The sequence below is a fragment of the Salvelinus alpinus genome, chromosome 6 (genome assembly GCF_045679555.1).
Source record: "Salvelinus alpinus chromosome 6, SLU_Salpinus.1, whole genome shotgun sequence".
In the NCBI taxonomy this organism is placed as follows: domain Eukaryota; kingdom Metazoa; phylum Chordata; class Actinopteri; order Salmoniformes; family Salmonidae; genus Salvelinus; species Salvelinus alpinus.
Window position 1 is genome coordinate 8736918 of NC_092091.1, and position 27066 is coordinate 8763983.

Below are 27066 nucleotides of genomic sequence, written 5' to 3' on the forward strand. Positions count from 1 at the left end.
TACATTAGAATGTCTAGTTTGAGAAACAGACTCCTCACAAGTCCTCAACTGGAAGCTTCATTAAATAGTACCCGCAAAACACCAGTCTCAACGTCAACAGTGAAGAGGCGACCTCGCGATGCTGGCCTTCTAGGAACATTGATGTCATTTTTCAAAACTCTAGACACAAAACTCACAACCAATGATCAAAATGAAAGATTTTCAAAACTCCAACACTTTTTCCAATTGCTTGGATACAATACACATAAAGCTAAGATCATTTGTTCATTGAACTAAAATCACCTGTTCAAAATGACTTAACATCAAAGTACTACCATTTCAAAATGCAATTCACACATTACATCTGAAATGACTGTCTATTCATTTCATTACAATGATCTAACTATCAATTGATACAACTGATCAAAATGATAAGTAACTGTTGCATTACTCTTAATGCATAGTGTTATGGAAACTGACAAACAATATTCCATGTTTAGATCATGAAAGTTTCAGAATAACGAGATCCATTGACATCAATTACCGTGGAACATGAACCAATTGGACCACATTATCTATGGATGTAATATTTCATCATCATTCTTTATCAGACACTGTTTCTATGGTCACATCTACCACTTTTCCAGACCATGTTTTCAGATTTGACATTACCTCTCCACATGGAGGTGGAAGGTACATGATATGCGCCCTCACGGACAAGCCACCCTTCTCCAGGCCATGGATGACGCATGCAATGACATCACGGCAGACCAGTGTCAGGCCTGGATTCGCCCGAAGATTCTTCCCAAGATGTTTGGCTAATGAAAACATCCATTGTGATGTGGATGAGAACCTGTGGCCAAATCCACAATGACAAGGTTGATGGAAATATAGAAGTACAGTAATCAATCTTTTGTTTAGCTTTTTACAGTAAGCCAGGTGAGGAACACTGCAGTTGACGTTTTACAGTAAGCCAGGTGAGGAACACTGCAGTTGACGTTTTACAGTAAGCCAGGTGAGGAACACTGCAGTTGACGTTTTACAGTAAGCCAGGTGAGGAACACTGCAGTTGACGTTTTACTGTTTTTTCTTTTTTTGTAGCTAATTATTTTTGCTTTGATTCAAAGAAACCTATGAGTGATTTTATTGTATTTCCTCAATAAATGTCATATTTTTTTCAATGATTCCACTGTGTCTGTAGTATTCTCTCTACTAGTCCTTTTACAGTGATGTATTTACGTGTAGTAGCATAATGAAACATCTATCACATATTTTGTACTACAATATTTAATGATTGTACGAACAACTACACAGTGAAACTATCGGTATCTTGTGTGTGGGTGATCTAAATTAATGGTCCTATGGTATTTCATGATAAATGAGTTATTTGAACCAATGATTCTGCAAGTGCAAGGTTTCTTTAAAGATATGAATGCACAATGCAATGTTTTGAACATTGGACTGCCTGTGTTACAAGTGATGACCGTTTTGAGTTTTGTGTCTAGAGTTTTGAAAAATGAACATAAGGTTCTGAAATTAGTGTCAAAGTGATTGTTAAAAACTGTAAATACAAAATACAAATACAAATAGCTGACCAATCAGCCTGTTACCAACCCTTAGTTAACTTTAGGAAAAAATGGTGTTTGACCAGATATAATGGTATTTTACAGTAAACAAAAAGACGACAAACTTTCAGCATGCTTATAGGGAAGGACATTCAACAAGCACAGCACTTACACAAATGACTGATGATTGGCTGAGATAAATTGGTGATAAAAAGATTGTGGGAGCTGTTTTGTTAGACTTCAGTGCAGATTTTGACATTATCGATCATCGTCTGCTGCTGGAAAAACGTATATGTTATGGCTTTACACCCCCTGCTATATTGTGGATAAAGAGTTACTTGTCTAACAGAACACAGAGGGTGTTCTTTAATGGAAGCCTCTCCAACAAAATCCAGGTAGAATCAGGAATTCCCCAGGGCAGCTGTCAAGGCCCCTTACTTTTTTCAATCTTTACTAATGACATGTCACTGGCTTTGAATAAAGCCAGTGTGTCTATGTATGCAGATGACTCAACACTATACATGTCAGCTACTACATCGACTGAAATGACTGCAACACTTAACAAATAGCTGCAGTTAGTTTCAGAGTGGGTGGCAAGGAATAAGTTAGTCCTAAATATTTCTAAAACTTAAAGCATTTGGGACAAATCATTCACTAAACCCTAAACCGCAACTAAATCTCGTGAAAAATAATGTGGAAATTGAGGAAGTTGAGGTGACTAAACTGCTTGGAGTACCTCTGGATTGTAAATTGTCATGGTCAAAACATATTGATACAACAGTAGCTAAGATGGGGAGAAGTCTGTCCATAATAAAGCGCTGCTCTGCATTCTTAACAGCACTATCAACAACTAGGTCCTACAGGCTGCACCTGGACTACTGTTCAGTTGTGTGGTCAGGTGCCACAAAGAGGGACTAATGAAAATTACAATTGGCTCAGAACAGGGCGGCACGGCTGGCCCTTGGATGTACACAGAGAGCTAATATTAATAATATGCATGTCAATCTCTCCTGGCTCAAAGTGGAGAAGAGATTGACTTCATCACTATTTGTATTTATGCACCGAGCTGTCTGTCTGAACTACTGGCACACAGCTCGGACACCCATGCATACCCAACAAGACATGCCACAAGAGGTCTCTTCACAGTCCCCAAGTCCAGAACAGACAATGGGAGGCGCACAGTACTACATAGAGCCATGACTACATAGAACTTTATTCCACATCAGGTAACTAACTGATGCAGTAGAATCAGATTTTAAATAACTAATAAAAATACACCTTGTGGAACAGTGAGGACAGTGAAGCAACACAAATATAGACACAGCCACATGCATACACACACACGCTAACATAGGCACTATACACACACGTAGACATGGATTTTGTACTGTAGATATGCGGTAATGGTAGTGTGTTGTGAAATCTGTGAATGTATTGTAATGTTTTTTAAATTGTTTAAACTGCCTTAATTTTGCTGGACCCCGTAAATAGTAGCTGCTGCTTTGGCAATGAGGATCCATAATAAATATAAATACAAATACTGAGGTCAACCACAGGATGTTCAAACCCACCATTATAACCATGTATTTTCTGCTTCTTCTGCTTCTACTTCCTCCTGCTCATCTTCTTCTCAGTTCTCCAGTTTGGTTTCACCACGATCTTTGTGGCTGCATTCCCATTGGCTCCTCTACTGGCTCTGCTCAACAACATCATCGAGATACGACTGGACGCCTACAAGTTTGTCACCCAGTGGAGGAGACCCATGCCTGCCAGAGCCACAGACATTGGTCAGTAATACAGCCACAGACATTGGTCAGTAATACAGACACAGATATAGGTCAGTAATACAGCCACAGATATAGGTCAGAAATACAGCCACAGATATAGGTCAGTAATACAGCCACAGATATAGGTCAGTAATACAGCCACAGATATAGGTCAGAAATACAGCCACAGAGATAGGTCAGTAATACAGCCACAGATATAGGTCAGTAATACAGACACAGATATAGGTCAGTGATACAGCCACAGATATAGGTCAGTAGCCACAGATATTGGTCCGTAATACAGCCACAGATATAGGTCAGTAATACAGACACAGATATTGGTCCGTAATACAGCCACAGATATAGGTCACTAATAGGGCCACAGATATAGGTCAGTGATACAGCCACAGATATAGGTCAGTAGCCACAGATATTGGTCCGTAATACAGCCACAGATATAGGTCAGTGATACAGCCACAGATATAGGTCAGTAAAACAGACACAGATATTGGTCAGTAATACAGACACAGATATAGGTCAGTGATACAGCCACAGATATTGGTCCGTAATACAGCCACAGATATAGGTCAGTAATACAGCCACAGATATTGGTCAGTAATACAGCCACAGATATAGGTCAGTAATACAGCCACAGATATAGGTCAGTAATACAGCCACAGATATAGGTCAGTAATACAGCCACAGATATAGGTCAGTAATACAGACACAGATATAGGTCCGTAATACAGCCACAGACATTGGTCAGTAATACAGCCACAGATATAGGTCAGTAATACAGCCACAGATATAGGTCAGTGATACAGCCACAGATATAGGTCAGAAATACAGCCACAGATATAGGTCAGTGATACAGCCACAGATATAGGTCACTAATACAGACACAGATATAGGTCAGTAATACAGCCACAGACATTGGTCAGTAATACAGCCACAGATATAGGTCAGTAATACAGCCACAGATATAGGTCAGTGATACAGCCACAGATATAGGTCACTAATACAGCCACAGATATAGGTCAGTAACACAGCCACAGATATAGGTCACTAATACAGCCACAGATATAGGTCAGTAATACAGCCACAGATATAGGTCGGTTATTTCTTCCATATGTTAAGTGTATTACACAATGCTAATCAGATGGGGAAACTGTCCTGAGGTGCAATTGGAGGCAGGGATTTTACCAAGAGCGTGTGAGATCGACGGAGACATAAAGTATCTGTTGTTAGCTGAGATTGAACACTTCCTCCCCCATAGTAGCTTTTAGATTACTGGTAAAGATAGCTAGAGAGAGTAGAAGTATATTGAGAGTAAAAGCATTTTTGCGTAATGCGCTCCTGTGTTCCCATCAGGTATCTGGTATGGTATCCTGGAGGGGATCGGCGTGCTGGCTGTCATCACCAACGCCTTCGTCATCGCCATCACCTCCGACTACATCCCCCGCTTCGTCTACGCGTTCAGATACGGACCCTGTGTGGACAAGGAGTACCACCACGAGAAGTAGGTCCAATTTCTCCAGTCAGAATATACCTTGTGTTGTCTGTTCGTTAAAGAATTCCCTGACCATTCTACAGGGACACTTTGTGTTACAATATTAGTTGGTTGTTGTGGCTCAGTTGGTAAGAGTCCAGCGCTTTTTTTTTTTATTAGAGCGAATTGGTAACAGGAAATACATTTCGTTTCATTACAGAATGAAAAAAGAGATTGTTTGTGTTGATACATGTAACTTAATGTACAATCGACATATCACAAAATGCCGATTTTACAATCTTTTGGACATCAGAGAAACCTTGAGGGAATCTTATTTGAGTCAGAAAATAATGTTCATGTGATAGGTAAGATATACAAAACTTTGCAGAGAGCTTATCCAACTGACAATCTCTTAGAAACAAAATATAAACTATTGGAACCAAGACTGAATGAAAAATAGATTTTTGGGTCTAAAAACAACTGATGTTGGCACAAGATAGAGGAAAAGTTGGAGCCTACCTAATGAAATGAGAGTTATTAACTAGCTTAATCCAGTATAAACTAATGTATAGAATTTATTATACAACAGACTCAATTCACAAATTCTACAGCACAACGGCAGAGTCATGTCTTAAGTGTAAAACTTACAATGACTCCATAATCGATGCCATCTGGGAATCCTAACTTCAAACTCAGTGCCTCTTTGCTTGACATCATGGGAAAATCAAAAGAAATCAGCCAAGACCTCAGAAAAATAATTGTAGTTCTCCACAAGTCTGGTTCATCCTTGGGAGCAATTTCCAAACGCCTGAAGGTACCACGCTCATCTGTACAAACAATAGTATGCAAGTATAAACACCATGGGACCACGCAGCCGTCATACCGCTAAGGAAGGAGACGCGTTCTGTCTCCAAGATATGAACTTACTTTGGTGCGAAAACAACAGCAAAGGACCTTGTGAAGATGCTGGAGTAAACAGGGACAAAAGTATCTATATCCACAGTAAAACAAGTCCTATAACGACATAAGCTGAAAGGCCGCTCAGCAAGGAAGAAGCCACTGCTCCAAAACCACCATAAAAAAGCCAGACTACGGTTTGCAACTGCACATGGGGACAAAGATTGTACTTTTTGGAGAAATGTCCTCTGGTCTGATGAAACAAATATAGACCATCGTTATGTTTGGAGGACAAAGGGGGAGGCTTCCAAGCAGGAGAACACCATCCCAACCGTGAAGAATGGGGGTGGCAGCATCATGTTGTGGGGGTGATTTGCTGCAGGAGGGACAGGTGCACTTCACAAAATAGATGGCATCATGAGGGAGGGAAATTATGTGGATATATTGAAGCAACATCTCAAGACATCAGTCAGAAAGTTAAAGCTTGGTCTTCCAAATGAACAATGACCCCAAGCATACTTCCAAAGCTGTGGCAAAATGGCTTAAGGACAACAAAGTCAAGGTATTGGAGTGGCCATCACAAAGCCCTGACCTCAATCCTATAGAACATTTGTGGGCAGAACTGAAAAGGCATGTGCGAGCAAGGAGGCCTACAAACCTGACTCAGTTACACCAGCTCTGTCAGGATGAATGGACCAAAATTCACCCAACTTATTGTGGGAAGCTTGTGGAGGCTACATGAAACGTTTGACCCAAGTTAAACAATTTAAAGGCAATGATACCAAATACTAATTAAGTGTATGTAAACTTCTGACCCACTGGGAATTTGATGAAAGAAATAAAAGCTGAAATTAATCATTCTCTCTACTATTATCCCCATATTCGAGTCGAATTGGTAGAATGCTCGTGCGCTTCTTTCAGTGACTCTGGCTTTATCAAAATCCTCTAGCTCCGCTTGGAGAATCGGGGCCATCTGTAGTTATTATTCCCAACCCTCTCCCGACTGTGTTCAGGGTGTTTTAGATTTCTTCACTTCCGTCTATAATTTACATTTAAGTCATTTAGCAGACGCTCTTATCCAGAGCGACTTACAAATTGGATTATAAATTATAATAGTCACCTTCTATTAACTATTTTCCAAGGTAGCGCTACCCACTACCCCAGATAATAGTTATGGTATTTGTACCTATTAATTGGTCACGGCACTTAATACCTTGTATTAGAACCTAAACTATAGCGTCTGCAAATGTATTACTGAAGAATACCCGTGTGGCTCAGTTGGTAGAGCATGGCGCTTGCAACGCCAGGGTTGTGGGTTCATTCCCCACGGGGGGACCAGGATGAATATGTATGAACTTTCCAATTTGTAATTCGCTCTGGATAAGAGCGTCTGCTAAATGACTTAAATGTAAAATGTAAATGTAAAATACGAATGACTTAATGTCATATTCCTGTCTTGCCTCAAATATCACTGTTATTGATAACCCATATTAACAAAATGATTCACACTTGTCCTCCTATTTCCACAATCTTTCATGGTTCCCCCTTCCCCATAGGGCATAAACCAACCTCTCTCCGTGTTGCTACTGCTACTACACGTACATCAAACAGTGTTCAAATATCTTAGTTTTCCTTTTTGTTTTTTTTAACTCACTAGCTTCTAGAACTCTCATCTTACAAAAACTCACTGCAACTGGGACTTGTGTCCCTTTTACAGATCTCGCACGGAAATACCCCCACTAGGGACCTATCCTAATACGGAACCTACGCTCCACTGTATTGTCACTCCTGAATCTCGCAGAGAAAAACCTCCACTCGGGACCTATCCTTGAAGGAACCCACCCTACACCTTATATCAGTCTGGATCTCGCAGGGGAAAACCTCCACTCGGGACCTATCCTTGAAGGAACCCACCCTACACCTTATATCAGCCTGGATCTCGCAGAGGAAAACCTCCACTCGGGACCTACAGTGGGGAGAACAAGTATTTGATACACTGCCGATTTTGCAGGTTTTCCTACTTACAAAGCATGTAGAGGTCTGTAATTTTTATCATAGGTACACTTCAACTGTGAGAGACGGAATCTAAAACAAAAATCCAGAAAATCACATTGTATGATTTTTAAGTAATTGATTTGCATTTTATTGCATGACATAAGTATTTGATCACCTACCAACCAGTAAGAATTCCGGCTCTCACAGACCTGTTAGTTTTTCTTTAAGAAGCCCTCCTGTTCTCCACTCATTACCTGTATTAACTGCACCTGTTTGAACTCGTTACCTGTATAAAAGACACCTGTCCACACACTCAATCAAACAGACACCAACCTCTCCAAAATGGCCAAGACCAGAGAGCTGTGTAAGGACATCAGGGCTAAAATTGTAGACCTGCACAAGGCTGGGATGGGCTACAGGACAATAGGCAAGCAGCTTGGTGAGAAGGCAACAACTGTTGGCGCAATTATTAGAAAATGGAAGAAGTTCAAGATGACGGTCAATCACCCTCGGTCTGGGGCTCCATGCAAGATCTCACCTCGTGGGGCATCAATGATCACGAGGAAGGTGAGGGATCAGCCCAGAACTACACGGCAGGACCTGGTCAATGACCTGAAGAGAGCTGGGACCACAGTCTCAAAGAAAACCATTAGTAACACACTACGCCGTCATGGATTAAAATCCTGCAGCGCACGCAAGGTCCCCCTGCTCAAGCCAGCGCATGTCCAGGCCCGTCCGAAGTTTGCCAATGACCATCTGGATGATCCAGAGGAGGAATGGGAGAAGGTCATGTGGTCTGATGAGACAAAAATAGAGCTTTTTGGTCTAAACTTCACTTGCCGTGTTTGGAGGAAGAAGAAGGATGAGTACAACCCCAAGAACACCATCCCAACCGTGAAGCATGGAGGTGGAAACATCATTCTTTGGGGATGCTTTTCTGCAAAGGGGACAGGACGACTGCACCGTATCGAGGGGAGGATGGATGGTACCATGTATCATGAGATCTTGGCCAACAACCTCCTTCCCTCAGTAAGAGCATTGAAGATGGGTCGTGGCTGGGTCTTCCAGCATGACAACGACCCAAAACACACAGCCAGGGCAACTAAGGAGTGGCTCCGTAAGAAGCATCTCAAGGTCCTGGAGTGGCCTAGCCAGTCTCCAGACCTGAACCCAATAGAAAATCTTTGGAGGGAGCTGAAAGTCCGTATTGCCCAGCGACAGCCCCGAAACCTGAAGGATCTGGAGAAGGTCTGTATGGAGGAGTGGGCCAACATCCCTGCTGCAGTGTGTGCAAACCTGGTCAAGAACTACAGGAAACGTATGATCTCTGAAATTGCAAACAAAGGTTTCTGTACCAAATATTAAGTTCTGTTTATCTGATGTATCAAATATTTATGTCATGCAATAAAATGCAAATTAATTACTTAAAAATCATACAATGTGATTTTCTGGATTTTTGTTTTAGATTCCGTCTCTTACAGTTGAAGTGTACCTATGATAAAAATTACAGACCTCTACATGCTTTGTAAGTAGGAAAACCTGCAAAATCGGCAGTGTATCAAATACTTGTTATCCCCACTGTATCCTTGAAGGAACCCACCCTCCACTGTATTGTCACTCCTGAATCTCGCAGAGGAAAACCTCCACTCGGGACCTATCCTTGAAGGAACCCACCCTACACTGTATTGTCACTCCTGAATCTCGCAGAGGAAAACCTCCACTCGGGACCTATCCTTGAAGGAACCCACCCTACACTGTATTGTCACTCCTGAATCTCGCAGAGGAAAATCTCCACTCGGGACCTATCCTTGAAGGAACCCACCCTACACCTTATATCAGCCTGGATCTCGCAGAGGAAAACCTCCACTCGGGACCTATCCTTGAATGAACCCACCCTACACCTTATATCAGCCTGGATCTCGCAGAGGAAAACCTCCACTCGGGACCTATCCTTATGGAACCTACCCTATACCAGATATTTACCTGGATCTTGCAGAGGAAAACCTCCACTCGGGACCTATCCTAATGGAACCTACCCTACACTGTATTGTTACTCCTGAATCTCGCAGAGGAAAACCTCCACTCGGGACCTATCCTTATGGAACCCACCCTACACCTGATTTTTATCTGGATCTCGCAGAGGAAAACCTACACTCGGGACCTATCCTTATGGAACCTACCCTATACCAGATATTTACGACCGGTCGTTACACAATGGGCCTACCGAATTAAACTCAGGCTCTCCAGGTCCGTGTCCTATAATTGTTCAGCCTACGATTCTCATCTCCCCAAGATGTCAAAATGAGCAGAAACAGGAATAGGAACTGTACCTACCTTGTTTGTTGCCAGCTCCTGCTCCATTGATCTGGACTCTATGGTTTGACTACAAATCGTGCTGAATCCTGCCGACAACGCCATCTGTTAGGTTCTTATTTTTCAGAGTAAATAACTCAACGGACACTAGAGAAGCTTAACCAAGCTCAATTCTTCCCAAAGGGTCGATACAGCTGTAATTCAGACAAATTACATTTCACACAAGCACTGATATTTAACCCTTTCTCCATAGGCTGAGTCTCCTCCTCCACATCTGAACAGCCAATGCATCTCTGTCGCTAGACAGAACCTTAGTGATATCTGTTCTTCCTCACTTCATCTGACCTGACCGCTACCCCAAAGTGCTCACTCCTCCCCAACTCAAGGCTGTCATGGTGATTGATACCAGACTGTGTCTCTTCTCCTCCCAGAGGATCCCTGATGGCTTAACAGTGACATATCCTGACATAATGTAAACGTTATACATTACTCTCTCTCCCTCAGTAACATATCCTGACATAATGTAAACGTTATACATTACTGTCAGGACCCGGTGCGAGAAACAGTCACTAATAATCGTCAGAACCCAGAAGATGAGGCAGACACAGCAGTACTAGCGATAGTGGTTTAATAAAGAACAAAATCTCCAGGCAAAGAAACTAAAACCACAATGTCCAAAAATCAAGCCAAAAGGCACAAAAATGGAAATCCTCCAAAATACTAAAGAAACTCCACAAAGTGGTAAAAAACAGCAGGGAAAAACAAACCTCAAAAGACTACTCAAATAATACACAAAACTAAACCAGAGAACCTCTGGAAAATCCAACAAGAGAAAACACTGAATAAAACAAGGCTTGGGCTGGGGCTGGGTGCTAACTTACAAACACAGAGCAAGGAACTAAGGAACACACAGGGATTAAATACTAACAAGGGAATGACCTACAGGTGCAAACAATAATTGGAGCAAGAAAAATAAAAGGTACAAAAAAGGTGCAATGGGGACATCTAGTGACCAAAAACCCGAACAGTCTTGGCCAAAACCTGACAGAATCCTCCTCCTAGGAACGGCTCCTGACGTTCCTACCAGCCTTCTCAGGGTGGAGGGTCCTGAACTGACGAATGAGGTCAGGGTCCAGTATGTCCTTGGCAGGAACCCAGGAGCGCTCCTCGGGACCGTAGCCTTCCCAGTCCACCAGATACTGCCAGGACCGCTGCACCCGGCGGGAATCCAGTATCCGGTGGACGGTATAAGCCGACTGGCCACCGATGACACGGGGCGGAGGGGGAGGTCTGCCTGCCGGGATAAGGGGAGAAAAAACAACAGGTTTTAATAAAGAGATGTGAAATGTTGGATTGATCTTAAGGGATCTGGGTAAGTGCAGGCGAAAAGTAACGGGATTGACTCTCCTGGCAATCTTAAAGGGACCGATGAACCTCTGGGACAGCTTGCGAGACTCCACCCGTAGTGGTAAATTTTTAGTTGAGAGCCATACTCTCTGGCCGGGGTACAGGGTAGGACCGGGACGGCGACGTCTGTTGGCTTGTCGTTGGTACTGCTGAGAGGAACGCAGAAGATTAAGACGTGCCTTCTTCCACGTAAGCCGACAGCGTCTGATGAACCTCGAGGCTGAAGGCACTCTGACTTCTGCCTCCTGGTCCGGGAACAATAGAGGCGCATAGCCAAACTGACACTCATGCGGGGATATACCAGTGGAGGAGGAGCACAAGGTGTTGTGCGCGTACTCGGCCCAAACAATGAATGATGACCATGTGGACGGGTTGTTGGAAACCATGCATCTGAGGGTGGTTTCCAGCTCCTGAATCATCCTCTCAGTTTGGCCATTGGACTCCGGATGGTACCCTGAAGATAAACTGGCCGTGGCCCCTATGAGTTGGCAGAAGGCCTTCCAAAACCTTGAGGCGAACTGGGGACCTCTGTCGGAAACCATATCTTGCGGAATCCCAAAGACTCGGAACACATGGTTAATCACCAACTCAGCTGTTTCCTTGGCAGAAGGTAATTTGGTCAAGGGAACAAACCTGGCCGCCTTAGAAAACCTGTCGATGATGACTAGGATCGTAGTATTACCATGGGACGGAGGAAGGCCAGTAATAAAGTCCAACGAGATATGGGACCAGGGTCGGTGGGGAATAGATAGAGGGTGAAGGAGTCCTTGAGGGCGGAGGTGAGAAGATTTGCCCTGGCAGCACACGGAACAGGCCTTGACGAAAGTGGCAACGTCTTCTTTTATGGTGGGCCACCAGAACTTACGCTGGATGAACTCCAAGGTGCGACCTACGCCCGGGTGACAGGTGAGGCGAGAGGAGTGCCCCCACAGAAGGACTTGGGACCTTGCTGCCTTGGGAACAAACAACCGATTGGCAGGACCTCCTCCAGGGCCCGGTTCGATGGCTTGGGCTTGTTTCACGGTATCCTCCACTTGCCACGAGATCGGAGCCACGATCTTAGCGGCCGGAAGGACAGTCATGTCAGTTTCTTCTCGAATGGCAGGAGAGTAGATTCGTGACAAGGCGTCCGGTTTGAGATTCTTCGACCCGGGTCTATAGGTGAGGATAAACTGAAATCGGCTGAAGAAAAGAGACCATCGAGCTTGTCTGGAGTTCAACCGCTTCGCCTGCTGGATATACTCCAGATTTTTGTGGTCCGTAAGCACTTGAAACGGTTGAGAAGCCCCCTCGAGCCAGTGTCTCCATTCCTTCAATGCCATCTTAACCGCTAGGAGTTCACGATCCCCCACATCGTAATTCCTCTCGGCCGGGGTAAGCCGGTGAGAGAAGAAGGCGCAAGGATGAAGCTTCTTGTCTTCACCCCTCTGAGACAGGACAGCTCCAACCCCAACCTCTGATGCGTCTACCTCCACCACAAAAGGTTCATCCGCCGTTGGTAGTGTCAGGATGGGAGCAGAGAGGATGCGCTGCTTGAGTCCTTGGAAGGCCGTCTCAGCTTCTCTTCCCCACAGAAACCTTGTGTTGCCACCCTTGGTTACAGCTGAGAGAGGGGCTGCCACCGAGCTGAAGTTCTTGATGAACTTGCGGTAAAAGTTGGTGAAGCCCAGGAAACGCTGAACTTCCTTAACGGACTTGGGGGTGGGCCAATCCGCTACCGCCCCTACCTTCTTGGGGTCCATCTGGACTCGACCGGGTTCCACTATAAATCCCAGGAATTGTACTCGAGAGGAATGGAATTCACACTTTTCCGGCTTAACGTACAAATGGCTGTCTAGGAGGCGTTTGAGCACTTGTCTGACATGCTTAATGTGTTCTTGAAGGGAGCTCGAAAAGATGAGGATGTCATCCAAGTAAACAAACACAAAGATGTTAAGCATATCCCTAAGCACATCGTTTATGAGCGCTTGGAACACAGCCGGAGCGTTGGTCAGGCCGAAGGGCATCACCGAGTATTCGTAGTGACCAGTAGGCGTGTTGAAAGCGGTCTTCCACTCGTCCCCGGGTTTGATCCGCACAAGATGGTATGCGTTCCGCAGGTCAAGCTTAGTGAAGACAACTGCTTCCTGGAGCAGCTCAAAGGCTGTGGCCATAAGGGGTAGCGGGTAGCAGTTACGGACGGTTATGGCATTGAGTCCCCGGTAGTCGATGCAAGGTCGTAATCCACCGTCTTTCTTGGCCACAAAGAAAAACCCTGCTCCCGCCGGCGAGGTAGATGGACGCATGAGGCCTGCTGCCAGAGCGTCCTTGATGTAGGTATCCATAGCAGCTCGTTCGGGAGGAGAAAGGGAAAAGATCCGACCCCTGGGAGGACAGGTCCCCGGCAACAGGTCGATGGTGCAATCGTAAGATCTATGGGGTGGTAGTTTGGTGGCCCTCTGTTTGCTAAATACCAGTTTGAGGTCATGGTAACACTCGGGAACTCGGGACAGGTCGATGGATTCTAGAGACTCGGAAGGGGAACTCTGGGAACTCGGGAAGATACAAGTGGCTTGACACGTAGGACCCCACTGCTTGATAGTGCCCACAGACCAGTCGATGTGAGGGTTATGGCTGTGAAGCCAGGGATAACCAAGGACGAGAGGGAACTCGGAACAGGAGATCAGATGAAAGTTCATCACTTCCTGGTGTTGGGAAACTGAAAGTCTCAAGGGGGTAGTGGCACGAGTGACAAGTCCAGATCCCAAAGGACTTCTATCCAACGTAGTAACCCTTATGGGGTCACTTAGAGGTTCAGAAGGAACGCCATTCTCCTTCGCCCAGACTCCATCCATGAAGTTACCTGCGGCTCCAGAGTCTACCAAGGCTTGAAGAGAAAACTCGTGGTCGTCCCAGGAAAGGGTAACTGGAATGAGCAGGCGGGAGTTGGATGGATGGGAGGAGGTTATGTTTCCCGTTACAGTCCTCCCAGGCCTGCACGGGAGAGTGCGTTTCCCTGGAGCCCGGGACACGTGGAGCGGAAATGGCCCGGTTTGCCGCAATATAGACAGCATCGCTCCCTCATCCGGCGGTCTCTCTCAGCCTGGGAGATGCGTCCAACCTGCATGGGTTCTGGTGGAGCCAGCGAGGATAAAGGTGGAGACTCGGAGCTGGAACCGATAGGAGCTAGGGTGAGCGGTCTGCGGTTGAGTTCTCTCTCTCTCTCAGACGCTGGTCTATGCGTGAAGCCAACTTGATAAGGGACTCGAGGTTGTCCGGTGGTTCCCGAGTGGCCAGTTCATCTTGGATGGTGTCAGAAAGACCCTTCAAAAAACACACTGTGAGCGCCTCGTCGTTCCAGCCACTTGCTGCTGCCACAGTGCGGAACTGGATGGCATAGTCCGTCACGCTGCGCCGACCTTGGCGGAGAGTCAGGAGCTGTTTGGCTGAGTCAGGGCCGTTGGTAGGACCTTGAAACACTCGCTTGAATTCTTCAGCAAAGGTAGAGTAGCTGGCACAGCAGGGACTTTGGGCATCCCAAACAGCAGTAGCCCAGGCTAGGGCTTTTTCCGACAGCAGGGTGATGATATATGCTATCTTGGACCGGTCGGTGGGAAACGACGATGGTTGCAGCTCAAAGGAGAGAGAACATTGGGTGAAAAACCCCTTACAAACACTCGGATCCCCTGAGAACCGTTGGGGAGGCGGTAGACGAGGTTCAGCCAGGGGGTTAACTGCCAGGGGTACTTGAATCTGATGAACTGGAGCAGAAGCGGTTGCCGGGGAAAGTCGATCCGAAATATGCTTTATGGAAGTCAGCATCTCTGACAGAAGTTGAGAATGTCTAGCCATTAAGGCCTCTTGCTGAACCAGAGCAGCTTCGTGGCGTTGGACAGTCCCCTCGTGGTGGGACAGCATGGAAAAAAGATCCTGGGTACTGGCTGCCTCTGGGTTCATTATAATGGCTCTGTGTTTCTGTCAGGACCCGGTGCGAGAAACAGTCACTAATAATCGTCAGAACCCAGAAGATGAGGCAGACACAGCAGTACTAGCGATAGTGGTTTAATAAAGAACAAAATCTCCAGGCAAAGAAACTAAAACCACAATGTCCAAAAATCAAGCCAAAAGGCACAAAAATGGAAATCCTCCAAAATACTAAAGAAACTCCACAAAGTGGTAAAAAACAGCAGGGAAAAACAAACCTCAAAAGACTACTCAAATAATACACAAAACTAAACCAGAGAACCTCTGGAAAATCCAACAAGAGAAAACACTGAATAAAACAAGGCTTGGGCTGGGGCTGGGTGCTAACTTACAAACACAGAGCAAGGAACTAAGGAACACACAGGGATTAAATACTAACAAGGGAATGACCTACAGGTGCAAACAATAATTGGAGCAAGAAAAACAAAAGGTACAAAAAAGGTGCAATGGGGACATCTAGTGACCAAAAACCCGAACAGTCTTGGCCAAAACCTGACAATTACTCTCTCTCCCTCAGTGAAATTGTTATGTTCTAAGATCTCCACCCGTCTCTTACACTGTTAGATACTATCCTTCTGAGTACAACAATGTTCCGAGTTTTACCCAGAATCTAACAATACTAAACCAAAAATATAAACGCAACATGCAATCATTTCAAAGATTTTACTGAGTTACAGTCAATTGAAATCAGTCAATTGAAATACATTCATTAGGCCTTACACTAGGAATAGAGATATGTGTCTGTTGTCGGGTCGAATGAACTGGTTACCGAGATTTACCACCCAAAACCACTCCCTTTTCCTGGGATGAATAACTGTGAGAAACCAGTCAATTACAATAAATTATTTATATGAACAGCGTGATGTGAAATGAAACTGTTAAATGATATGCAAAGTGTAAATCTGGATTCTGGATTCTGGATATCTGGATTCTCTTCGGCCTTCTCTCTGGTCACTGCATGATGACATATCAACGCTCCGGGTGGGGACTGACTGCCCATCTCAGTATGTCATTATGGTCACTTTTTTTTATTGTGAGAGGTAGACCTACATAGGCATGCTACAGTCATATAAAGACCAAATGCGTGTCTAATTTACCCATCTCCATCTGGTTCTCAGGGGTCAAGATACTTTTTTTTTTTTTTTTGCAGCTGCAGAGTTTTAAAACACTCCTATATCGTTGCTTTAAATCGGTGCACGAGCGAGCACTCTCTCGCAGTCTTTCTCTCTCTCCATCAATTCCATTCAAATTGCATTCAAAATAGATAATCCTGTTCTAGATTGATATATAGGCCTATAAATAGATGTCTCAGCCTACCTCTTTCATGTAATAAATTCAATCCAGTATTAGCCTTATATTTAGCTAATTAATGATGGGTTATGTATAATAAACTCCTATTTATAGCCTCTGTCTCTTGCGCAATACACAAGCACCTGTGCTCCGCTGGCCTCTCTCATTAAACAACGCTCCTTAACTCTTGGAGTCCCATGCAGGAAAAGTTAGACTAGAATAGCTTGCCGGACATAATTTTATATCATTCCGTTTACCAATAGACTATTCGAAAAGGGTTGTAAGCTCTTGTTTGCTAAATGTTAAAGAACTTGAGAGGAATGTATATCTTCCTCAACGAGGACTATCCTGAAGCTGTACTCCAGAAGAGGAAAGAACTGAGCCATGAAAGCTGCCAGAGGGCGTGGGGACATTGCTTACATACACTATGACAGGCTTATTGCCCACTCTCCCTCCCAGAAGCCTGGAATAGATGAGGGAGCCACGCCTATGGGTTCATAGCTTCAACCCTCCAGCACACACACACACACACACACACACACACACACACACACACACACACACACACACACACCAATTGATTAATGGACTGCTGAATGTATATTTTGTTTTATCTTGCTCTTTTTTTTCTTTTCCATATTATGTCTATCTCTGATAAGCTACACAGGAAAGGGCTGAAAATAGCCCATATTATTATATGTAGCCTTAGAAATAAGGTTCGTGAAATCAATAACTTGCTGACACCAGATAACATTCATATATTAGCCATTTCTGAGACTCACTTAGATAATTAATTTGATGATACAGCAGTAGCAATACAAGGATAGAACATCTATAGAAGAGACAGGAATGCCTATGGGGGAGGTGTTGCTGTATATATTCAGAGCCATAACCCTGTAATGCTTAGAGAAGATCTTATGTCAAGTGTTATTGAAGTGTTGTGGTTGCAGGTTCACTTGGCACATCTAAAGCCTTTTCTTTTGGGGTGTTGCTATTGGCCACCAAGTGTGATGTGATGTGATGTAAACAGAGAGGTCTACTTTCTTGGGGACCTGCATATTGACTGTTTTTTATCAAGCTGTCCGCTCAAGAGGAAGCTTCTCACTGTAACCGGAGGCTGTAATCCGGTTCAGGTTATTAATCATCCTACCAGGGTGTTTACAAACACTACAGGAACAAGATCATCCACATTTTTACTAATACTGTAGAACTTTGTTCTAAAGCTGTATCCGTACCCATTGGATGCAGTGATCACAATATAGTGGCTATATCCAGGAAAGCCAAAGTTCCAAAAGCTGGGCCTAAAATAGTGTATACGAGATCACACAATATATTTTGCTGTGACTCTTCTGTGGATGATGTTAAAAATATTTGTTGGTCTGATGTGATTAATGAGGAGCATCCAGACGCTGCACTTGAATCTATGAAATTGCTTCTTCCAATTATTGATAAACATGCACCTGGTAAGAAACTGACTGTTAAAACTGGTATGGCTCCATAGATTGATGAGGAATTGAAAAACTGTATGGATGAAAGAGATGGGTCAAAAGGAGTGGCTAATAAGTATGGCTGCACATCTGACTTACTGCAAATTGAGAAATGATGTGACTAAACTCAACAAAAATAAGAATGAACTGTATTATGAAGCCAAGATCAATGATATGAAGAATGATGGGGAAAAATGTGGAGTACCTTATATGAAATGGGCAGAAGACAAATTCAACTCCATCTTTTGTTAAATCAGATGGCTTATTCATCACAAAAACATTTGATGTTGACAATTATTTTAATGATTGCTTCATTGGCAAAGTGGGCAAACTTAGGCAGGAAATGCCAACAATGAACAGTGAGCCATCATATTAATGCATACAAAAACAAATAATGAAAGAAAAGCATTGCAAGTTTGAATTTTGTAAAGTTAGTGTGAGAGAAGTGGGAAAATTACTGTTATCAATCAATAATGACAAACCCCCTGCCATTGACAACTTAGATGGAAAGCTACTGAGGATGGTAGCTGCCTCTATAGCCACTCCTATCAGTCATATATTAAATCTGAGCCTAGAGGAAAGTCTTTGTCCTCAGGCCTGGAGGGAAGCCAAAGTAATTCCGCTACCCAATAGTGGTAAAGCGGCCTTTACTGGTTCAAACACCAGACCAATAAGCTTGCTGCCAGCTCTTAGAAAACTGTTGGAAATAATTGTGTTTGATCAAATACAATGCTATTTCTCTGTAAACAAATTAACAGCAGACTATCAGCATGCTTATAGAGAAGGGCACTCAACATGTACTGCACTGACATACATGGCTGATTGGTTGAAAGAAATTGATAATAAGAAGATTGTGGGAGCTGTACTTTTAGATTTCAATGCAGCCTTTGATATTATTAACTATACATGTTGTTGAGAACTTGTGTTGTGGCTTTTCAACCTCTGCCATATCGTGGATTCAGAGCTATTTATCTAATAGAACTCAAAGGGTTTTCTTTAATGGAAGCTTCTCTAAGGTCAAACATGTAAAGTCTGGTGTACCATAGGGCAGCTCTCTAGGCCCTCTATTCTTTTCTATTTTTACCAATGGCCTGCCACTGGCATCAACCTGTCGAGGGTATGTGGGATGCTACCGTCCCACCTGGCCAACATCCGGGGGAAATTGCAGAGCGCCAAATTCAAAAACAGAAATACTCATAATAAAAATTCATAAGATATACAAGTGTTATACATCGACTTAAAGATGAACTTCTTGTTAATCCAACCGTTGTGTCAGATTTCAAAAAGGCTTTACGGCGAAAGCATACCATGCGATTATCTGAGGACAGCGCCCAGCACACAAAACATTACAAACAGTTACCAGCCAAGTAGAGGAGTAACAAAAGTCAGAAATAGCGATAAAATTAATCACTTACCGTTGATGATCTTCATATGGTTGCACTCACAAGAATCCCAGTTACACAATAAATGTTTGTTTTGTTCGATAAAGTCCCTCTTTATATCCAAAAACCTCAGTTTTGTTGGCGCGTTTTGTTCAGTAATCCATTGGCTCAAAGGCAGTCACAACAGGCAGACGAAAAATCCAAAAAGTATCAGTAAAGTTCGTAGAAACATGTCAAACGATGTTTATAATCAATCCTCGGGTTGTTTTTAGTCATAATAATCAATAATATTTCAACCAACCGGACAATAGCTTCGTCAACATAAAAGAAAATCAAGAAAGGCACGCGACCAGCTCTGGGACTTCCCAGGGTCCACTCATTCAGAGTGGTTTTACTCCCTCATTTTTCAGAATACAAGCCTGAAACAATTTCTAAAGACTGTTGACATCTAGTGGAAGCCGTAGGAAGTGCAATCTGAGTCCTAAGTCAATGGATACTGAATAGGCAGTCAATGGAAAACTACAAACATAAAAAAATCCCACTTCCTGGATGGATTGTTCTCAGTTTTTTGCCTGCCATATCAGTTCTGTTATACTCACAGACATTATTTTAACAGTTTTGGAAACTATAGAGTGTTTTCTATCCGAATCTACCATGCATATCCTAGCTTCTGGGCCTGAGTAACAGGCTGTTTACTTTGGGCACGCTTTTCATCCGGAGGTGAAAATAGTGCCCCCTACCCTAGTGAGGTTAAACAAAGCATGTGTGTCCATGTATGCTGATGATTCAACCAAATACACATCAGCAACCACAGCTAATGAAGTCACTGAAACTGTTAACAAAGAGTTGCAGTGTGTTTTGGAATGGGTGGCCAGTAATAAACTGGTCCTGAACATCTCTAAAACTAAGAACATTGTATTTGGTACAAATCATTCCCTAAGTTCTAGACCTCAGCTGAATCTGGTAATGAATGGTGTGGCTGTTGAACAAGTTCAGAAAACGAAATTACTTGGTGTTACCTTAGATTGTAAACTGTCTTTGTCGAAACATATAGATTCAATGGTTTTAAAGATGGGGAGAGGTCTGTCCGTAAAAAAGAGATGCTCTGCTTTTTTGACTCCACATTCCAAAAAGCAAGTCCTGCAGGCTGTAGTTTAGTCTTATCTTGATTATTGTCCAGTCGTGTGGTCGAGTGCTGCAAGGAAAGACCTAGTTAAGCTGCAGCTGGCCATGAACAAAGCAGCACGTCTTGCTCTTCATTGTAATCAGAGGGCTGATATTAATACTATGCATGCCAGTCTCTCTTGGCTAAGAGTTGAGTAGAGACTGACTACATCACTTCTTCTTTTTATAAGAAACATTAATGTGTTGAAAATCCCAAATTGTTTGCATAGTCAACTTACACACAGCTCTGACACACACACTTACCCCACCAGACATGCCACCAGGGGTCTTTTCACAGTCCCCAGAACAAATTCAAGAAAGTGTACAGTATTATATAGAGCCATTATTGCATGGAACTCCGTTCCATCTCATTTTGCTCAAATTAACAGCAAACCTGGTTTTAAAAAACAGATAAAGCAACACCACACGGCACAGCGCCTCTCCCCTATTTGACCTGGATAGTTTGTGTGTCTGTATTGATGTGTAGGCTACGTGTGCCTTTTTTAATACATTTTTTATTGATGTAGTTCTGTCCTTGAGCCGTTCTTGTCTATTAATGTTCTGTACATTATGTAATGTTTCATGTTTTGTGTGAACCCCAGGAAGCAGCAGCTAATGGGGATCCTAATAAAATACAAAAAATACCAAATACCAAAATACAGCGGCCAATAGAACTCGGGTAGTTTGAAAGAAGAGCGAACTCGCGATGGTGGATATTTATATAGCAGTTATTTATTCAGACCCATAACCATTCAATCCTCGTGAAGAGAAGTGAAAGCCTTCTGCATCTAATTATAGTCCTATGTTTTATTTTATTTAACCTTTATTTAACTAGGCAAGTCAGTTGAGGACAAGTTCTTATTTACATTAACGGCCTACCAAAGGCAAAAGGCCTCCTGCGGGGACGGGGGATGGGATTACAAATAAATTTAAATAAATTTAAATTAAAATATAGGACAAAACACACATCACGACAAGAGAGACAACACAACACTACATAAAGAGAGACCTAAGACAACAACATAGCAAGGCAGCAACACATGACAACACAGCATGGTAGCAGCACAACATGACAACAACATGGTAGCAGCACAAAACATGGTACAAACATTATTGGGCACAGACAACAGCACAAAGGGCAAGAAGGTTGAGACAACAATACATCACGCAAAGCAGCCACAACTGTCAGTAAGTGTCCTTGATTGAGACTTTGAATGAAGAGATTGAGAACTGTCCAGTTTGAGTGTTTGTTGCAGCTCGTTCCAGTCGCTAGCTGCAGCGAACTGAAAAGAGGAGTGACCCAGGGATGTGTGTGCTTTGGGGACCTTTAACAGAATGTGACTGGCAGAACGGGTGTTGTATGTGGAGGATGAGGGCTGCAGTAGATATCTCAGATAGGGGGGAGTGAGGCCTAAGAGGGTTTTATAAATAAGCATAAATAAGCATATTATTCAAGGATTTCATTAGAATGATGAAGATAAGGAAAACGAAACTTATTTCATTTAACTGTTGAAAGCAAGGAAGGAATGAAGCAACAATGGAGAGAGAAAGAGGAGGTAGGCTAATAACATTAGGAAAATATTCTGAAAGTTATATATGGTTCAGCCTACTAATTATACAAATAGGCCCTATTGTATTTCAAAATTAAATCAAATTCATTAGCCTATACTTGTAACTTTGTAGGCCGCATGTACTGGACCAGAATCACATGTTCTCTTCTGCTTCATCATGGTTTGAAGGGTGTGAGTAATTCCAGTCCATATAACACAGTATAATACAATACTGTACAGTAATACAGTTCACACTCAAAAAGATTAGCCTTCTGGAGCTTGTTTAATGTATTTACCCAAGAGAGCATATACAGTAGCTAGCTAGACTTATAGGTTTTTATGTGTTTCTGTCGTGTGTAATGTGCAGTAGCTTATATCATATATGTATTGGATAACGGCACAATCATTTGGGCTTTTTTTGGTCTTGGGCTCATTAAATGTTGTTAATGTAGGGCTCATAAAATGTATTTAATGTATGGCTCATCTGGCTCAGGTTGCATCAGGATTGATTTTTTTTTATCAAAGCTCTAATCAAATCCAGACATAGGCCTATTTATATTATTTATATGCTTTATTTGCTTTTGAATGACACTTACGGTTTTTGCGGGAAGTACCGGGTTGCCCTGGAGAAAAGTGATTTATTCTCAGGATGTAACATACCGATAAAATACCGATAAAATAATAAAACCCTAATCTGTTGGGGAGTGGATCAGAAAACCAGTTAGTATCTGGTGTGACCACAATTTGCCTCATGCAGCACGACACATCTCCTTTGCATAGAGTTGATCAGGTAGTTGATTGTAGCCTGTGGAATGTTGTCCCACTCCACTCCTCTTCAATGGCTGTGCGAAGTTGCTGGATATTGGCGGGACCTGGGACACGGTGTCGTACACGTCGTTCAGAGCATCCCAACCATGCTCAATGGGTGACATGTCTGGTGAGAGTATGCCATGGAAGAACTGGGATATTTTCAGCTTCCAGGAATTGTGTACAGATCCTTGCGACATGGGGCCGTGCTTTATCATGCTGAAACATGAAGTGTTGGCAGCGGATGAATGGCCTCAGGATCTCGTCACAGTATCTCTGTGCATTCAAATTGGCATCGATAAAATGCAATTGTGTTCGTTGTCCGTAGCTTATGCCTGCCCATACCATAACCCCACCGCCACCATGGGACATCAGCAAACCACTCGCCCACACAACACCATACATGTGGTCTGCGGTTGTCAGGCCGGTGGGACGTATTGCCAAATTTTCAAAAATTACATTGGAGGCGGCTTATGGTAGAGAAATTAGCATTCAATTCTCTGTTAACCTGTTGAGGACAGAGGGCGCTATTTTCACTTTGGGGGAAAATCGTTCCCAATTTAAACGGCCTCGTACTCAATTCTTGCTTGTACAATATGCATATTATTATTACTATTGGATAGAAAACACTCTCTAGTTTCTAAAACCGTTTGAATTATATCTGTGAGTAAAACAGAACTCCTTTTACAGCAAACTTCCTGATCAGGAAGTGGAAAATCTGAAAACGACGCTCTGTTCTAGGGCATGCCTATAAATGGGCTTGATGTGTATTAGTATACATGCACGTCATACACCTTCCACTAGATGTCAAGAGGCAGTGAGAGAAGAAATGGAGTGTTTATCTTGGTCTGAGGTGGAATAAATCCTCTTGGCATGACGTGTCACCCATTTCCTGTTTTCTGGAAAGCGCGAGGATGGACCTGGAATTGCCTTCTGAAAAGCTGTCGTTATAGGCGACTACTATCTCCGGCTTTGATTTTATTGGATAAATGTGACTATATCATCGTAAAGTATGTTTTTTCAATATAGTTTTATTAGATTATTGAAATTTATTCGGGACGTTAGGCGTGTTGCGTTGTGTGCCTTTGTTCAGGAAGGAGAGCTTCGCGCCACTTGGCTACTGTGCTTGCTAATTCAAAAGGGAAAAAGGACGTTCTAAAACCAAACAACGATGGTTCTGGACAAAGGACCCCTTGTACAACATTCTGATGGATGTTATGATTATGATGCTATTTCATATATCTGTCGAACTTGTGAACTATTAGTTTTGCGCCCAGGTTTTGGGCATCTCTCGCCATAACGTAAGCCTTATGTCATAATGAAGGTATTTTTAGAATTCTAACACGGCGATTGCATTAAGAACTAGTGTATCTATCATTTCCTATACAACATGTATTTTTTAGTCATGTTTATGAATAGTTATTTGGTCAGAATAGGTGAGTTTTAGAAAAATATCCGGACGTTGTGGGAAAAAGATGCTACGTTAGCACAATGTATAACCACTGATTTCAGCTCTAAATATGCACATTTTCGAACAAAACATAAGTGTATGTATAACCTGATGTTATAGGACTGTCATCTGATGAAGGTTTATGAAGGTTAGTGAAAATTAATATCTTTTGCTGGTTTATTCGCTAACGCTAACGTGCCTATTGCTATCGCTAACGTGCCTTGATGAATGAATGCGGTAGTGTGGTAGGCTATTGTAGTAAGCTAATATAATGATATATTGTGTTTTCGCTGTAAAACACTTAAAAAATCGGAAATATTGGCTGGATTCACAAGATGTATAATTACTCTGGCTGCTTCGGTGCTATTTTTGACGGTAGCTGTGATGGTAGCTGCAATGTAAAACTGATTTATACCTCAAATATGCACATTTTTCGAACAAAACATAGATTTATTGTGTAACATGTTATAGAACTGTCATCTGATGAAGTTGTTTCTTGGTTAGTTTGGTTGGATCTTGGTTAGTTATGTTGGTTTTGTGCATGCTACCTGTGCTGTGAAAAATGTCTGTCCTTTTTTGTATTTGGTGGTGAGCTAACATAAATATACGTGATGTTTTCGCTGTGAAACATTTTAAAAATCGGACATGTTGGCTGGATTCACAAGATGTGTATCTTTCATTTGCTGTATTGGACTTGTTAATGTGTGAAAGTTAAATATTTCTAAAAAATATTTTTTGAATTTCGCGCTCTGGCTTTTCAGTGGAATGTGGGAGGAGTTCCGCTAGCGGAACCCCGGAGCCAGACAGGTTAACAGCTCTGGGGGACATTCCCGCTGTCAGCATGCCAATTGCACGCTCCATCAAAAGTTGAGGCATCTGTTGTCAGGTTTTGGCCAGGACTGTTCAGGTTTTGTTCACTAGATGTCCCCCTTGCACCTTTTTTGTACCTTTTGTTTTTTCTTGCCCTAATTATTGTTTGCACCTGTAAGTCATTCCCTTGTTAGTATTTAACCCTGTGTGTTCCTCAGTTCCTTGCTCAGTGTTTGTATGTTAGCACCCAGCCCCAGCCTTTGTGAACATTTTTCTCTTGTTGAATTTTCCAGAGGTTCTCTGGTTTTGTTCTCGTGTATTTTTGGATTGATCTTTTGAGGTTTGTTTTTTCCCTTGCTGTTTTTACCACTTTATGGATTTTCTTTTGTATTTTGGAAGATATCTATTTTTTATTAAACCACCATCTCTAGTACTGCTGTGTCTGCCTCATCTTCTGGGTTCTGCCAATTATTAGTGACTGTTTCTCGCACCGGGTCCTGACAGAAACACTGAGCCATTAATATGAACCCAGAGGCAGCCAGTACCCAGGACTTTTTTCCCATGCTGTCCCACCACGAGGGGACTGTCGAACGTCACGAAGCTGCTCTGGTTCAGCAAGAGGCCTTACTGGCTGGACATTCTCAACTTCTGTCGGAGATGATGACTTCCATAAAGCAGATTTCTGATCAACTTTCTCCTGCAACCGCTTCTGCTCCAGTTCATCAGATTCAAGTGCCCGTGGCAGTTAACCCCCTGGCTGAACCTCGTCTGCCGCCTCCCCAACGGTTCTCGGTGATCCGAGTGTTTGTAAGGGGTTTTTCACCCAATGTTCTCTCTCCTTCGAGCTGCAACCCTCGTCGTTTCCCACCGACCGGTCCAAGATAGCATATATCATCACCCTGCTGTCGGAAAAAGCCCTAGCCTGGGCTACTGCTGTGTGGGATGCCCAAAGTCCCTGCTGTGCCAGCTACTCTACCTTTGCTGAAGAATTCAAGCGAGTGTTTCAAGGTCCTACCAGCGGTCCTGACTCAGCCAAACAGCTCCTGACTCTCCGCCAAGGTCGGCGCAGCGTGACGGACTATGCCATCCAGTTCCACACGGTGGCAGCAGCGAGTGGCTGGAACGACGAGGCGCTCACAGTGTGCTTTTTTGAAGGGTCTTTCCGACACCATCCAAGATGAACTGGCCACTCGGGAACCACCAGACAACCTCGAGTCCCTGATCAAGTTGGCTTCACGCATAGACCTGCGTCTGAGAGAGAGAGAGCTCAACCGTAGATCTCTCACCCTAGCTCCTATCGGTCCCAGCTCCGAGTCTCCACCTTTATCCTCGCTGACTCCACCGGAACCCATGCAGGTTGGACGCATCTCCCAGGCTGAGAGAGACCGCCGGATGAGGGAGCGATGCTGTCTATATTGCGGCAAACCGGGCCATTTCCTCTCCACGTGTCCCGGGCTCCAGGGAAAACGCACTCTCCCGTGCAGGCCTGGGAGGACTGTAACGGGAAACATAACCTCCTCCCATCCATCCAACTCCCGCCTGCTCATTCCAGTTACCCTTTCCTGGGACAACCACGAGCTTCCCCTTCAAGCCTTGGTAGACTCTGGAGCCGCAGGTAACTTCATGGATGGTGTCTGGGCGAAGGAAAATGGCGTTCCCTCTGAACCTCTAAGTGATCCCATAAGGGTTACTACGTTGGATGGAAGCCCTTTGGGATCTGGACTTGTCACTCGTGTCACTACCCCCTTGCGA

General features: G+C 43.4%; 1 protein-coding gene across 2 annotated transcripts in view; it reads left to right on the forward strand.

Moving 5' to 3' along the window:
• Positions 1-27066, forward strand: part of ano3 (anoctamin 3) — a 141677-nt gene that overhangs the window by 106058 nt on the left and 8553 nt on the right. For both annotated transcript variants that reach the window (XM_071405252.1, XM_071405253.1), the window contains exons 23-24: positions 3179-3331; positions 4682-4829. In XM_071405252.1, the coding sequence (XP_071261353.1) occupies positions 3179-3331; positions 4682-4829 (301 nt within the window). The remainder of the gene's footprint in view (positions 1-3178; positions 3332-4681; positions 4830-27066) is intronic.